This window comes from Crinia signifera, chromosome 8 (assembly GCF_055691185.1).
Source record: "Crinia signifera chromosome 8, ASM5569118v1, whole genome shotgun sequence".
NCBI lineage: Eukaryota > Metazoa > Chordata > Amphibia > Anura > Myobatrachidae > Crinia > Crinia signifera.
Window position 1 is genome coordinate 17164617 of NC_139224.1, and position 14933 is coordinate 17179549.

A 14933-nucleotide genomic window follows, 5' to 3' on the forward strand; every position below is an offset into this window, starting at 1 on the left:
CGACCTTATGACCAGTCGACCTTCCTCATGTCGACCTTTATGCAAATTCGACCTTAAGTCATGTCGACCTTGGCCCATGTCGACTTTAAGTCAGGTCGACCTTCCTGCCAGTCGACCTAGTGGGGTCGACCTAATCACTGTAGACCTAAGTTCATTCTAATAGATGACCGCTTCCCGTTTCCATGCCCCTTTTAATACATGCGAGAATTTTGTTGGCCTTTATTGTTGCTATATTACATTGAGCACTACACCCTAGTTTGTTGTCTATTTGGACTCCTAGATCCTTTTCGAGTACTGAATTACCCAATTCATCCCCGCTTAGGTTATACCTAGCACACTGGTTATGTCTCCCGAGTTGCATGACCTTGCATTTGTCCACATTGAACCTCATCTTCCACTATTTTGCCCACTCATCTAGATTGTCAAGATCATTTTGAAGTGTGGTGGGTCGGGATGCTCTGCACAGTGAGGCCAGTAGGTGACAGTGCCTCCATAATGCAGAGGATGCCAGAGCGTGGGTTGGGGGTCAGGGTGCTCTGCACAGTGCGGCCAGTAGGTGGCAGAGTGTCTCCATAATGCAGAAGATGCCGGAGCGTAGGGATGCTCTACACAGTGAGGCCAGTAGGTGGTAGTGTCTCCATCATGCAGAGGATGGCAGTGTGTGGGGTGATGGTCAGGGTGCTCTGCACAGTGCGGCCAGTAGGTGGCAGGGTGTCTCCATCATGCAGAGTGTGGGGTGGTGGTCAGTGTGCTCTGCACAGTGCGGCAAGTAGGTGGCAGTGTCTCCATCATGCAGAGAGGATGCCGGAGCGTAGGATGGTGGCCACGGTGCTCTGCACAGTGCGGCCAGTAGGTGGCAGGGTGTCTCCATCTTGCAGAGGATGCCAGCGTTTGGGCTGGTGGTCAGTTTGCTCTGAACAATGCAGCCAGCCATAATGCAGAGGATGGCAGTGTGGGTTGGGGGTCAAGGTGCTCTGCACAGTGCGGCCAGTAGGTAGCAGCATGTCTCCGTAATGCAGAGGATGTTGGCGCGTGGGTTGGGGGTCAGGGTGCTCTGCACAGTGTGGCCAGTAGGTGGCAGTGTGTCTCCATAATGCTGAGCGGGAGCAGCCACTGCCCTGGAGACTGACATCTGCTCATGCTCAGACAGTGGCATAACTAGAATTTTTGCGCTCCCCAGCTAAAGTATATCAGGAGATGAGTGATGCGTCAGTGAGGACAGGGCAGCATGCAATGGGCAGTGACATTATGTGAGGAGGGGAATGGAGGCAGCAGGAAGCCACAGACTGAGCGTTATATAGTGGGAGGAGCAGGGTCCCCAGCAGCACAGAGTATATCAGGAGATGAGTGATGTGTCAGTGAGGACAGGGCAGCATGCAATGGGCAGTGACATTATGTGAGGAGGGGAATGGAGGCAGCAGGAAGCCACAGACTGAGCGTTATATAGTGGGAGGAGCAGGGTCCCCAGCAGCACAGAGTATATCAGGAGATGAGTGATGTGTCAGTGAGGACAGGGCAGCATGCAATGGGCAGTGACATTATGTGAGGAGGGGAATGGAGGCAGCAGGAAGCCACAGACTGAGCGTTATATAGTGGGAGGAGCAGGGTCCCCAGCAGCACAGAGTGTATCAGATGAGGGGTGTGTTATTGAGGACAGGGCTGCATGTGACAGGAGCAGTGACATGATGTGAGGAGGGGAATGGAGGCAGCAAGAAGCCACAGACTGAGAGTTATATAGTGGGAGGAGCAAGGTCCCCAGCAGCACAGAGTATATCAGGAGATGAGTGATGCGTCAGTGAGGACAGGGCTGCATGTGACAGGGACAGTGACATGATGTGAGGAGGGGAATGGAGGCAGCAGGAAGCCACAGACTGAGAGTTATATAGTGGGAGGAGCAGGGTCCCCAGCAGCACAGAGTATATCAGGAGATGAGTGATGTGTCAGTAAGGACAGGGCTGCATGAGACAGGGACAGTGACATGATGTGAGGAGGGGAATGGAGGCAGCAGGAAGCCACAGACTGAGAGTTATATAGTGGGAGGAGCAGGGTCCCTAGCAGCACAGAGTATATCAGGAGATGAGTGATGTGTCAGTGAGGACAGACAGGGCTGAATGGGACAGGGGCAGTGACATGATGTGAGGAGGGGAATGGATGCAGCAGGAAGCCACAGACTGAGAGTTATATAGTGGGAGGAGCAGGGTCCCCAGCAGCACAGAGTATATCAGGAGATGGGGGATGTGTCAGTGAGGACAGGGCTGCATGTGACAGGGGCAGTGACATGATTTGAGGAGGGGAATGGAAGCAGCAGGAATCCACAGACTGAGACTTATATAATAGGAGATTTCCCAGCAGCACAGAGTACATCAGGAGAGATGTTAGAAAATACATGTAGAAGGAGCAGCGTATGCCTTCCAGTCACCCTCATGTGGGATGATTGCTGTGATCAACGGATTCTATAAAATATCAACATGTTCTTGAAACTGTCTGAGGGAAGTGATTCTAGAATCTGACACCATATTATAATACAGAGTAGGTTCGGTGCCGGTAATGTGATGTTTTTCCATGGAGTACGGGTGTGGTATGAGGCTCCGACGGGGGCGATCGCAAAGAAGCCCCTTCGCTGCCCTTGCCACGGTGCGGACCCGGTGGCTCACTACAGGTTATATTCTCCCTCTATGGGGGTCGTGGACCCCCACAAGGGAGAATAGCCCCTGTGTGTCAGGATCCCCACTGTCGGACCGTCATCCGGCACCCTGGAGTACTTGGCAATGGCCGTATAAGGTTGGGCTCATACAGTAAGTATACACTGGTGTAAGTGCGCACAAGGCAGGCGTACAGCTAGGGATTGGCTGCATGCAGATGGCTATACACTTATTTCCAGGCTGCCAGACCCAGCCATGGAACGGACACGCGGCGCGCCCAGACCCGCCACTACCGCCATCCCTTTCCGACTGCCACATCCCTGCCCCACCGAGTAGGAGACTCGCTCTCTCCCACCCCCAGTAACAACAAGCATGCCGACAGCCGTGTCACCCATTGGATGAAATAACCACACACACCCACAGGGTATCTGGATAGTGGCCGTCTTCACACAAACCCCTAATCCCAACCCACAACCCCATCGCACAACACCAATCTCAGAATCAGTTTATTGCCAGGTGTATCAATACACAATGGATAATACACAGGAATTTGTTTCCGTTAACTACCACTCACTGTGACATTTTGTGACTGATGGCTGCCACTGTTCAGGCAACTGCATTGGGGACTCTGATGGCTGCTCCAGCTACAATACAATACAACTCCAGCTTCGACCATACAATAAAAACAGTACACAACATACTTTACATGACATAGGGAAGGGTCAAATATCTGTGTGTTTATGTACCTGCACAACGTACCGTTTAGCGTTATTGTCTATGCACCTTTTCATAGTAACGTTTTTGAGCACCTTATTTCAAACAGTCATCATGACCACACACACCAAGGAGTGGAACGCAGCACTAAGGGCCTTATTCTAGTTCACTCTTTCTGACAAAATCCTTCTTAGATGGACAAAACCATGTGCACTGCAGGGGGGGCAGATGTTACTTGTGCAGAGAGAATTAGATTTGGGTGAGTTACTTTGTTTCTGTGTGTGTGTGTGTAAATACTGGCTGCTGTATTTTTACACTGCAATATAGATCTCACTTTGAAGTAAAACCCCACCCAAATCTAATTCTCTCTGCACAAGTAACATCTGCCCCACCTGCAGTGCATATGGTTTTGTCCTTCTAAGAAGGATTTTGTCAGAAAAAGTGAACTAGAATAAGGCCCTAAGAACCGATTACAAACATGAGTAATAACTACACCTGTGCTCCTGCTCGGTGACCTCTTTGCGGTTCTGAGGACCCCCTTTGAGGCCAGGTGATCCTACACCAATGTTTCGCTCTCCCATCTTATGTCATACTCTGCTTTGTCAGCAGATGGCGCCCTGATACAGTAGTATACAAACAAGCCTGAGGTCACAGGGATGGAGTAAGCGGTTATAGATCTGAGTAAATAGCTGTGAGGAGGAATAGGAGGATCTTTGTACTTACGCCAAAGCTGTCTTCCTGCTGCAGTAGCCTCTATACCCCCATTAATAAATGACACCCCCCCCCCCCCCCCCAAAAAAAAAAAAAAGATAGAGCAAAACACTCAACCAATGGAGAATAGCAATAGTAACACTGAAAACCCCTAACAACGTAGAAGCGCTAAAGGGATGGAACGTTGTTGCACATAACTCCGCCTATATAGGGGATGCCGCTCCTGTAGTGTAGGAGAATGGACTGAGGACCAGGACAGCACTCAGGAAACGCTGACTGACCTGGTAGAATGAGCCCCAATACTGCCCGTTACTGGTTGCCTGTGGTAATGGAACCGTCTGTGGCCACGTTCCCGGTGTCCCAAGTGGACAAGCAGTGTGACGCTGTCTGCCGGTAATGAATGACTGGTGATTGTGACATAGAATACGGATAGTAGCGCGGGCAGGGAAGACGGTTTTTATGACATGGGCCAATGTCGGGAATTCTCCTGGCGCTAGGTGGCGTGAGGGCCGCCCAGCATAGAGCAAGGCCACCCTGCCTGCCCCAGGGGCACATCGCGGGGCAGAACCTGGACAGACGCAGGCCATGTGTGCAGGATACGGTCACTAGGTTGACCCAATGAAGGACGACACAATCATTCGGTCGACAATGGGAAAGTCGACAGACAAAAGGTCATGTGCCAACAGGCGGTATTTAATTTGCTACCATTCCCTACAATGTGGTGGGAGAATATAATAGTGCGCCGGGCGTAGCGCAGCATCGTGCCCGAAGAATGGCGAGCGGATATGGAACGCGTAGACGGTGTCCATGTCAACTTTGCCGACATTCAGGTCAAAAGAATTGAAAATCTCATGTTGACCTTTTAAATGTCTGCCTAATGCCTGTGTTGATCCAGCTCTGTCGACCTTAGCCATGTCCACCTATTTCAGGTGTCGATCTAAGGAATGTCGACCTTCAGTGGTTGACGCAATGTGTGTCGACCTTCATTGAGTTGAACCATGTGTGTGATGTCACGCAGTCGCGGCTCCTCCCCCCGAGCAGCCAGGACACGCCTGTGTCCTGACTGCTCCCCCTGACAGCACTGAAACCGTGATTTACCCGCGCTTCTGAATCAGACCCAAAGTCTCAATCGCAGGTAAAACGCATCTAGCGCTTTATTTTCCCGTAGCGGAAAAACAAGAAAATCCAGACATTGGGCCTGATCAGATTTGTTAGCAAGGCAAAAACAGCAAAATAAACAACTTGGTAACACCATGCTGTGCTGCAGGGGGGCAGATGTAACGTGCAGAGAGATTCGATTGAGTGTCCTGTGCGTGCGAGGGAAGGCGTACAGGGCTGGAATATGGCGGAATGTGCCTTCGTCACGCTCAAGTCTGCTTGGAGGCTGCAACAAGATTTTCAATAGGATTTTTTGCATTTTATGAGCCTCGGGTGATGCAGACGGCTGCACATAACAGACATGGCCTTCTGTAGGCCGTTACCCAACATATAGCACTCAGCAGTATACATAGCAGCCCTGTAACGCTCACTAATCATTGTGCTCTGTCTTGTGACTACAGTCAGCTCTCTGTAGCCCGGAACACGTGGCACACGTGTGTAGTATGCAGTGTAATGAGCGCAGATGGGACCTCCCGCCACCCCTGGCCAATGTGTAAATCAGCCTCACTTGGATGGTAATGGGGCCTGGAAACTTCTGGTTACGCCGCACCCCCATACAGAGGCGCATGTCAGTGCAACAAGCGATGCGATGTGTCAGTGCAACAAGCGATGCGATGTGTCAGTGCAACAAGCGATGCGATGTGTCAGTGCAACAAGCGATCCGATGTGTCAGTGCAACAAGCGATCCTATGTGTCAGTGCAACAAGCGATCCGATGTGTCAGTGCAACAAGCGATCCGATGTGTCAGTGCAACAAGCGATCCGATGTGTCAGTACAACAAGCGATCCGACGTGTCAGTACAACAAGCGATCCGACGTGTCAGTACAACAAGCAATCCAATGTGTCAGTACAACAAGCAATCCAATGTGTCAGTACAAGCGATCCGATGCGTCAGTACAACCAGCGATCCGATGCGTCAGTACAACCAGCGATCCGATGCGTCAGTGCAACCAGCGATCCGATGCGTCAGTACAACAAGCGATCCGATGTGTCAGTACAACAAGCGATCCGATGTGTCAGCACAACAAGCGATCCGATGTGTCAGCACAACAAGCGATCCGATGTGTCAGCACAACAAGCGATCCGATGTGTCAGCACAACAAGCGATCCGATGTGTCAGTACAACAAGCAATCCAATGTGTCAGTACAACCAGCGATACGATGTTTAGTACAACAAGCGATCCGTGGTGTCAGTGCAACAAGCGATCCGATGTGTCAGTGCAACAAGCGATCCGTGGTGTCAGTGCAACAAGCGATCCGATGTGTCAGTGCAACAGGCGATCCAATGTGTCAGTGCAGGGCCCTTCACTCTATGGGGGTTATTCTAGTTCATTCTTTCTGACAAAATCCTTCTTAGATGGACAAAACCATGTGCACTGCGGGTGGGGCAGATGTAACTTGTGCAGAGATAATTAGATTTGGGTGGGGTTTTTCTTCAAAGTGAGATCTATATTGCAGTGTAAAATAAAGCAGTCAGTATTTTCCCTGCACAGAAACAAAATAACTCACCCAAATCTAATTTTATCTGCACATGTTACATCTGCCCCCCTGCAGTGCACATGGTTTTGTCCATCTAAGAAGGATTTTGTCAAAAATAATGAACTAGAATAAACCCCTATATTCTTCTCTGACACAGAGAATAACATGAATGGTCAATTTCCATATCTAGAACAACAGCGTATATCAGTTTAGGAGAGCGAGTGCCCATGTGTCTGTGTGATGTGTACACTAATTACAGCGGCCATTAGGATGTTAATCTCCTCAGATACACTCAGCCTGGGGCCACATTTACCGTAGATGCAGGAGTATTATCATATGAATGGGACCATCCCATTAAAGTAACAAATGCCCCAGGGAGATCTGTAATGCTTGCCTCATTTGTGCTACAGTCAGCCAGCACCTCTGGGCCTATGGATGTGTGTTGTGTCCCTCATGTCTGCTCCCCATGGGTCTCTTCTGTCCTATGTCTGCCCCTCTTAGGTCTCTTCTGCACTGTCAGCCCCTCCTGGGTTTATACTGCCCCTCTCTGGTCTCTTCTGCCCTATGTCTGTACCTCTCTGGTCTCTTCTGCCCTATGTCTGCCCCTCTCTGCCCTGTGTCTGCCCCTCTCTGGTCTCTTCTGCCCTGTGTCTGCCCCTCTCTGGTCTCTTCTGCCCTGTGTCTGCCCCACTCGGGTCTCTTCTGCCCTGTGTCTGCCCCACTCGGGTCTCTTCTGTCCTGTGTCCGCCCCTCTCAGGTCTCTTCTGCCCTGTGTCCGCCCCTCTCAGGTCTCTTCTGCCCTGTGTCTGCCCCTCTCTGGTCTCTTCTGCCCTGTGTCTGCCCCTCTTGGGTCTATTCTGCCCTGTGTCTGCTCCTCTCGGGTCTATTCTGCCCTGTATCAGCCCATCTCGGGTCTATTCTGCCCTGTGTCTGCTCCTCTCGGGTCTATTCTGCCCTGTGTCTGCTCCTCTCGGGTCTATTCTGCCCTGTATCAGCCCATCTTGGGTCTCTTCTGCCCTGTGTCTGCCCCTCTCAGGTCTCTTCTGCCCTGTGTCTGCCCCTCTCTGGTCTCTTCTGCCCTGTGTCTGCCCCTCTTGGGTCTCTTCTGCCCTGTGTCTGCCCCTCTTGGGTCTCTTCTGCCCTGTGTCTGCTCCTCTCGGGTCTATTCTGCCCTGTATCAGCCCATCTTGGGTCTATTCTGCCCTGTATCAGCCCCTCTTGGGTCCACAGTTCCGTCAGAGAGTGCCAAACTATCAAGCCTGACAATGTAAGCCACCTATCCTCATGGACCAGCTTTGACCCAATGGATGTAAAGGACATTGTTGAAATTGTCCAGATTTTGCGTCCCACTACCCGTGATGTGGACCCTGCCCCAACCAAGCTCCTAATAGGGTGCATGGATATATTTGGCCCCGTCTGTGCAAAAATTGTTCAGTGCTCATTGCAGACAGGGATTTTTCCTCAACCTCTAAAGGAAGAGATTGTTAGACCTCTTCTTCAAAAAACTAATTTAGATCCAGACTGCATGACCAACTACAGACCGGTATCAAGCCTTCCTTTTCTAGGAAAAGTCAATGAAAAAGTGGTTGCAAATCAACTAGAAACCTGCCTGATATCTCATGATATGTATGATCCATTCCAATCAGGATTCAGGAGAAGACATAGCACTGAAACAGCCCTGGTATATGTGCTAAACGATCTTGTGATGGCAAGAGACAGAGGTGACTGTTCAATCTTAATCCTTCTGGATCTCTCTGCAGCATTTGATACTGTGGACCATGGGCTTCTGATTGAGCACCTGGAAAATTTATGTGGACTGGATGGCACAGTACTAAGCTGGTTTCAAATCATTTCTCACTGGCAAGTCACAGAGAGTTTCATCTGGAGTATACTCATCTTCATCCGTGCCATTGCCGTGCGGTGTCCCACAAGGTTCTATATTATCCCCCATGCTTTTTGAAGTGTACATGCTGCCACTGGGTGAAATAATTAGGTGCCATGGCTTTGTCTACCACTGCTATGCAGATGACACGTAGCTGTACTGGTCCTTTTCTCCAGGCACTGAAAACCCAATAACAACCCTAAGACCCCTTTCACACGCTCAGGCTCCTGCCGGGTGGTGAAACCCCGCACGGCCAAGAAGCTGTGCCGCACACAGAAGTTTAGAATGGTGGAAATGGACACCCCCATGGCCGTCCCGTGTGAATGGACACAATCATGTCCATCATTAACTGCTGTGTATGCACAGTTCGAGAGTCCCCCACTCTAGAATGCTTCAAAAACAGACTCAAGACTTTCCTATTTACTCAAGAGTTTCCTTCAGTCCCTTAAGTATTGTTTATGAAAAGCTTTTATGTACTTCATTTATTCTATCTGTTAAGCTCCTTGAGTCCTATTGGAGAAAGAGCACTATATAAATAAAATTATTATTATTATTATTTTGCCCTATGTTTTTTGCCCCTTTTGGTTCTCTTCTGCCCTATTTCTGCCTCACATGGATCTCCTCTGCCTATGTCTGACTGTCATAAATCTCTTCTGCTATGCGTCTACACAGCAGCAGACACATGAGGGTAACAGTCCCCTCTCTCCCTGTATCCCAGCAGTCACATGAGGGTAACAGTCCCCTCTATGCCTGTTTCCCAGCAGTCACATCAGGGTAACAGTCCCCTCTCTCCCTGTATCCCAGTAGCAGTCACATCAGGGTAACAGTCCCCTCTCTGCCTGTATCCCAGCAGTCACATCAGGGTAGCAGTCCCCTCTCTACCTGTATCCCAGCAGCAGTCACATCAGGGTAACTGTCCCCTCTCTCCCTGTATCCCAGCATCAGTCACAGCAGGGTAACAGTCCCCTCCCTGCCGGTATCCCAGCAGTCACATCAGGGTAACAGCCCCCTCTCTGCCTGTTTCCCAACAGCAGTCACATCAGGGTAACAGTCCCCTCTATGCCTGTTTCCCAGCAGTCACATCAGGGTAACAGTCCCCTCTCTCCCTGTATCCCAGTTGCAGTCACATCAGGGTAACAGTCCCCTCTCTACCTGTATCCCAGCATCATTCATAGCAGGGTAACAGTCCCCTCTATGCCTGTATCCAAGCAGTCACAACAGGGTAACAGTCCCCTATCTCCCTGTATCCCAGCATCAGTCACATCAGGGTAACAGTCCCCTCTCTCCCTGTATCCCAGCATCAGTCACATCAGGGTAGCAGTCCCCTCTCTCCCTGTATCCCAGCAGCAGTCACATCAGGGCAACAGTCCCCTCTCTGCCTGTTTCCCAGAAGTCACATCAGGGTAACAGTCCCCTCTCTCCCTGTATCCCAGCAGCAGTCACATCAGGGTAACAGTCCCTTCTCTGCCTGTATCCCAGCAGTCACATCAGGGTAACAGTCCCCTCTCTGACTGTTTCCCAGCAGTCACATCTGGGTAACAGTCTCCTCTATCCCTGTATCCTAGCAGCAGTCACAGCAGGGTAACAGTCCCCTCTCTGACTGTTTCCTAGCAGTCACATCTTAGTAATAGTATGTTCTCTCCCTGTATCCCAGCAGCAGTCACAGCAGGGTAACAGTCCCCTCTCTGCCTGTATCCCAGCAGTCACATCTGGGATACAGGCAGAGTATTCCCCCCTTCCCATCACTTATATTATTTCCAGCTGCTATAAACAGTAATGTAATTACACCCCCCTCCATCCCATCCCCTAGATCAGGTTTCTTCAAATTATCCCCAAATCTGAGGGGTGCGAGGCGGAGTCAGTGATTGGCTGCTGTTGGGACAGGATGGGAGAGGGGAGGGGCCGGCTTGGTCTTAAGAAGGAGAATTGAAGATCGGAGTCAAGAGCAGCAGATTCATTTCCTTACCCCGGGCTGGCACTGATCCTCCTGCCAAGCACAGATCCCTTACCACGGACTGCCACTACAACTGCCCAGCACGGAGCCCTGCCCCGTACTGCCACTGATCCTCCTGCACATCACAGAGCCCCTAACCCGGGCTAGCACTGATCATCCTGCCCTGCACAGAGCACCCGGGCTGGCACTGATCTTCCTGCCCTGCACAGAGCTCTCACCCCGGGCTGACACTGATCCTCCTGCCCTGCACAGTGCCCTCACCCCGGGCTGGCACTCCGGATATCTGGGCTATGCAGAGTTCTCCCACTCTCCAGCTGGTAAGTTACTATATAGCTGCATGTGGGCTGTATGTATCTTTTATGTATCATGTATGCATCCTGTGTGCTACTTGTATGTATCTTTTATGAATATTGTATGTATCTTTTATGTGTCCTGCATGTATCTTGTATGCATCCTGTGTGTTTCATGTATGTATCCCATGTGTATCATGTACAGTATGTATCTTGAATGTATCCTCTATGCATTTTGAATGTATCCTGCATGTATCTTGTATGCATCCTGTGTGTTTAATTTATGTATCCCATGTGTATCCTGTATGTATCCTTTATGTATCTTGAATGTATCCTGGATGTATGTTGTCTTGGATGTAGCCTGTATGTATCTTGTATGCATCCTGTGTGTTTCATGTATGTATCCTGTATGTATCCTGCATGTACCCTTTATGTATCTTGAAATTCTTGAATGTATCCTGTAAGTATCTAGGATGTATCCTGGATGTAGCCTGTATGTATGTATCTCGTATACATCCTGTATGTATTCTGTTAGGGGGAGAAGCTTATACAGAGAACAGGAGTATCTGTCACTGCTGCCTATGGGAGGAAACATTGCTGTGTACTGTGCACTGTGTCACATACACTGATACTGAGTATTGTAGGTATCTGTGCTGCCTATGGGCAACATTGCTGTATATATTGAGACTAAGTGTCACATGTATTTAACTGCCCCATGTGTGCTGCCTATGGGGGTGGACGGGCGACATTGCTCTGTACTGGGCCTCTGTCATGTTGCTGTAGATACTGAGACTGAGTATATGTAACTGCCCCCATGTGTGCCGCCTATGGGGTGGACATTGCTCTGTACTGGGCCTCTGTCATGTTGCTGCAGATACTGAGACTGAGTATATGTAACTGCCCCCATGTGTGCCGCCTATGGGGTGGACATTGCTCTGTACTGGGCCTCTGTCACGTTGCTGCAGATACTGAGACTGAGTATATGTAACAGCCCCATGTGTGCTGCCTATGGAGGGGGGGGGGGGGGGGACATTGCTCTGTACTGGGCCTCTGCCACATTGCTGCAGATACTGAGACTGAGCATGCAGCCAGTGAGGTGTGGAGGGTGGATGAGGGGAGAACGTGTCCCTGCCTGTCCTATCACTCCTGGGTGTAATCTCTGGGAATGTTCCTGTGCAGGGATTTGCACGTAGATTCTGGAAATCTTCTTTATAATGGTCATGTCCACCCTGCAGCCTAATAATGCTCCCTCTCCTCCTATGGACACCACAGAGGGGCACAGTGTTAGCAACCAGCATAGAGGAATGTCCCATACAGGCTGTACCCAGCGAGTACATTATCAGTGGCTGTGTGAGTGTCCGTACAGCCTTCCCCATACACCTCTTATCCATACTCAATGTTACACTACAAACCCTCCAACTGCGCCATCCACCCCCACTATGTGTGCTGAGCAAACAATTAGGAGTTGCAGGCTGTGAGTGGGGTGGAGGTCTGTGAGTGGGGCCACAGTCTGTGAGTAGGATGCAGTCTGTGAGTGGGATCGCAGTCTGTGAGTAGGATGGTGGTCTGTGAGTAGGATGTAGTCTGTGAGTGGGATCGCAGTCTGTGAGTGGGATCGCAGTATGTGAGTAGGATGGTGGTCTGTGAGTGGGGTTGCGGTCTGTGAGTAGGGTAGAGGTCTGTGAGTGGGGTCGCGGTCTGTGAGTGGGGTTGCGGTCTGTGAGTAGGGTAGAGGTCTGTGAGTGGGGTCGCGGTCTGTGAGTGGGGTTGAGGTCTGTGAGTGGGGCCAAGGTCTGTGAGTGGGGCCGCGGTCTGTGAGTAGGGTGGAGGTCTGAGTGGGGCAGAGGTTAGGGATCAGTCCAGCCAAATCAAAAACATGCCTCAAAGTGACCCTAATAAGAAAGCACATTAGCACCCCAAGAGCTTGCCATCTATTGTATGCACTTGGGCCGCCTTCCTGTCAGAGCTTGCATATTGCTGGCACAGGGTTAGTCATGGCACAGATGACAGGGGCAGGAAGACAAGGTGACGGGCATGTGAGTAACGCGGGAAATGCTCCCGGGCCAGGAGCGGGATTGCATCAGGTGATACATGTGGTTGGGGCAGGATGATTGGTGGGGTGCGTGGCAGACATTCCCTCTGTCATATATGAGCCTTTGCCAGAGGAGCTTACACTCTAAATTCTCTAACACCCTTATATAACCCCCTCCCTGGCTTTAGACTTCATATTGCGCACACACAGATCTGTGAGGCAGCAATGCTGACCACTGTGCTACCCTGCATCTGCATGCCTGTAGGAGAGAGCCACGGCGGGGAGCCCATAAGCATCAGTCTGCAGACTATATTACCATTTGCCAGAGAACAAAGCCTGGGACGCACAGATGTTCAGCAGATGGGGCTCAGGCAGCCAAAGCAAACAGGAGCTTGTGGCAGTGAGGAGGTTAATTCCATGGCTGCCATAGGTGTGGGCCCGGGATTGCCTGTCCGCATACCCTGAGGCTGAACGCTATGTGTAGGCTCGTGTCTCTGCTTGTTCCCTGCGGGGAGGGGGGTTGGGTCTGCATTATTCTCCTTTCTATGCCCCAGGCCATGTATTCTGCATGTAGTTCCCCCTCCCCGTTACTATCAGGCGTGTGCCAGGGATTTGCTGCGAGTCCCACTCACCCACTGCCAGAACCAGCCCAGTCACATCGTGTCTCAGCTCGCCCGCGTGTGTAGGAGGGTGAGCCAAGAGCTGATGTACGCTGTCTCCCATAGAGGGGGTGCTGACTAATGGGGTAACTAGAGAGGTTTGTAGCCATTTTCTTATCTCCTATTCTTTGTCTCTCCTGCAGTGAATGAAGACGCCCGCTTCTCCGTCTACGCCAATGGAGTGTGTGTTACGCGTCCTGCAGGATCTCAAGCGCTCCTCTCCGCCCCCTGCCACCGGGGAACCCCCTGCACCCCCCATCCGCCGACCCCTGAGGCGCGACATCCGCAATTTCCACCGTACTTCCGATCTATCAGAGGCGGACTCTGCCTGCTGCATGGATCTGCCCAGCGATGTGTCTCCGGCCAGCTGCGGGCAGCGCGGCCTGGAATGGGACTCGGGGTATTCTGAGGTGTCCGGGAGCTCTCTGCGGGGAGAGGAGGAGGAGGATGAGGTGGAAGATGAAGAGCAGAGCGTCCCTCCGCCTGTATTACGCAGACATAACGCACAGGCTTCTTCGCGCCTATCCTCTGGCGGGTTACTTCATGCCAGGCAAGGGAGAATAAGACCCAAATCCACCTCGGATGTTTGCTTGGAACAGTGGGGGGGCATTGGCATGGGGATGGGTTCCCAGGACTGGACGGGATGCCTGCTGTCACAAAGCCGTAGCCGCCAGCCCCTGGTACTGGGAGACAACAGCTTTGCGGATCTGGTGAAGCAGTGGATGGACCTGCCAGAGAACGGAGAGGAAGACGACCAGCGGACGCGCCGGCTACACAAGCCCCATGGCTTCCTGGTAAGCCTGTCCGGTAACGTAAAGAAACGGCTGGGTAACATGTCCCGCGCCCGCGGGCGGACTGAACAAGAAGCTGTAAAGCGTTTATCCTGTCCCCAGCTGGGCTGCCGGCCGCTCTCCCCTTATTACCACCAGTCCCTCTCAGACATTGCCGAGGTGTCATCCGGCGGTTTACATTGCCGCAGTCGCCAGCCAATCATTTGCAGCGATGGCGCCAGCTTCTTCTGACTCTTGCACGGACGCGTGATTTTCCCGATTATTATTTATACAGCTTTTATATTATTGTATTTTTATAATAATTTTTTTTTTGTAATAAACGTTTTTCATAAAATCTATGTCTGCCTGTCGGGTCTTCTACAGCCAAGGGTGGGGGGGAGGGGGTACAGCCAGGGGTGGAGGTGTCTCCTGCAGCCAAATGGGGGTCTTCTGAGTGACAAATGCTGCAGGGACATCGCAGCTCTTACACGAGCCAATTTAGCACAAGTCAATACACAACCCCCCTCGCACTGCCCTGTTGTCATGTAAATGCAGCACCTGACGGGGGTCACAGATGGCCTGCCCAACAGTCACCGGGGATCCCGAATCCACAATCACACAGGAAGACCCCAGCCCATTGTT

The 14933-nt window shown here is 51.3% G+C and overlaps 1 protein-coding gene across 1 annotated transcript; it reads left to right on the forward strand.

Annotated features, from left to right (window-relative positions):
- The first annotated feature begins 10493 nt into the window (after positions 1-10493).
- On the forward strand, positions 10494-14607 carry INKA1 (inka box actin regulator 1). Its single transcript, XM_083155855.1, has 2 exons — positions 10494-10857; positions 13665-14607. Exon 2 carries the CDS (start codon positions 13668-13670, stop codon positions 14541-14543), a length of 876 nt encoding a protein of 291 aa, XP_083011981.1. The 5' UTR covers positions 10494-10857; positions 13665-13667; the 3' UTR covers positions 14544-14607.
- The last annotated feature ends 326 nt before the right edge of the window (positions 14608-14933 follow it).